The sequence below is a fragment of the Petaurus breviceps genome, unplaced genomic scaffold (assembly GCF_028583685.1).
Source record: "Petaurus breviceps papuanus isolate PSGF00001 unplaced genomic scaffold, PetGlider_PUasm1.0 173, whole genome shotgun sequence".
Lineage (NCBI taxonomy): Eukaryota > Metazoa > Chordata > Mammalia > Diprotodontia > Petauridae > Petaurus > Petaurus breviceps.
This window is the reverse complement of record NW_027185759.1, coordinates 35,252,324-35,253,286: the sequence shown is the minus strand read 5'-3', so window position 1 is coordinate 35,253,286 and position 963 is coordinate 35,252,324. Positions and strand designations below refer to the sequence as shown.

At 39.0% G+C, this 963-nt stretch overlaps 1 protein-coding gene across 1 annotated transcript in view; it reads right to left on the bottom strand.

Moving 5' to 3' along the window:
- Positions 1-723, bottom strand: part of NLGN1 (neuroligin 1) — a 25,372-nt gene extending 24,649 nt beyond the window's left edge. Inside the window, exon 1 of the mRNA XM_069083626.1 lies at positions 645-723. Within this exon, the coding sequence (XP_068939727.1) occupies positions 645-723 (79 nt within the window). The remainder of the gene's footprint in view (positions 1-644) is intronic.
- Positions 724-963: the final 240 nt, after the last annotated feature.

Below are 963 nucleotides of genomic sequence, written 5' to 3'. Positions count from 1 at the left end.
GAAGAAGAAGAAGAAGAAGAAGAAGAAGAAGAAGAAGAAGAAGAAGAGGAGGAGGAGGAGGAGGAGGAGGAGGAGGAAGAGAGAGAGAGAGGGAGGGAGGGAGAGGAAGGTGGTAGAGAGAGAGGAGACAGAGACAGAGAGACAGAGAGAGACAGAGATAGGGAGAGAGGGGAGGCAGAGAAAGAGGGAGGGGAGAAAGAGTGGGGTAAAAGAAAGGACAGTATCAATGTGATATAGTAGCATGAAAGCTGGCCTCAGAGTCTGAAATTCCTAGCTTCAGTACACTGGTGAACACATATTAGCTATGTTGTCTTGGGCAAATAAAATGAGATGATAACATATATAAAATCCTTTGTAAATCTTTAAGTTCTGCATAAATGTCATCTATTATTCTGGTTATTATTAGTTAATTTTCCTGAGCCTCAGATTTTTTATCTATAAAATGAAGAGATGTTACTAGATGACTGCTCTAAAACTAAAAACCTATATTAATATGAGTGTGCAGTTTACCTATTTAACCAAAATCTACTTAAAACAAGCAATTCAATCATTTCATTGCTGCCCTTCTTGTCTGGAATTTTCTCTCTCCTCATGTCTACCCACTGACTTCTCTGGCTTCCTTCAAGTCCCAGTGAACATCTCACCTTTTTCAGGAAGCCTGTCTCCAATTCCTCCAAAATCTAGCACTTTCCCTTTGATAATGACTTCTAATTTGTATCGCATATAACTTCTTCATAGATAGTTGTTTATATATTGCCTCCCCTCATTAGATTGTGAGTTCCTTGAGGGCCAGGACTCTCTTTTGCCTCTTTTTTAATATCCCCAGCACTTAGCAAAGTACCTAAAAACAGTAGGCACTTAATAAATTGTTATTGACTGACTAAAACCTGTGCTCCTAAGTATATGTGCACATCTAAGTAAATTTTAACTCTGACTCTTCCCATAAGCAGCCTATTGTCCTCA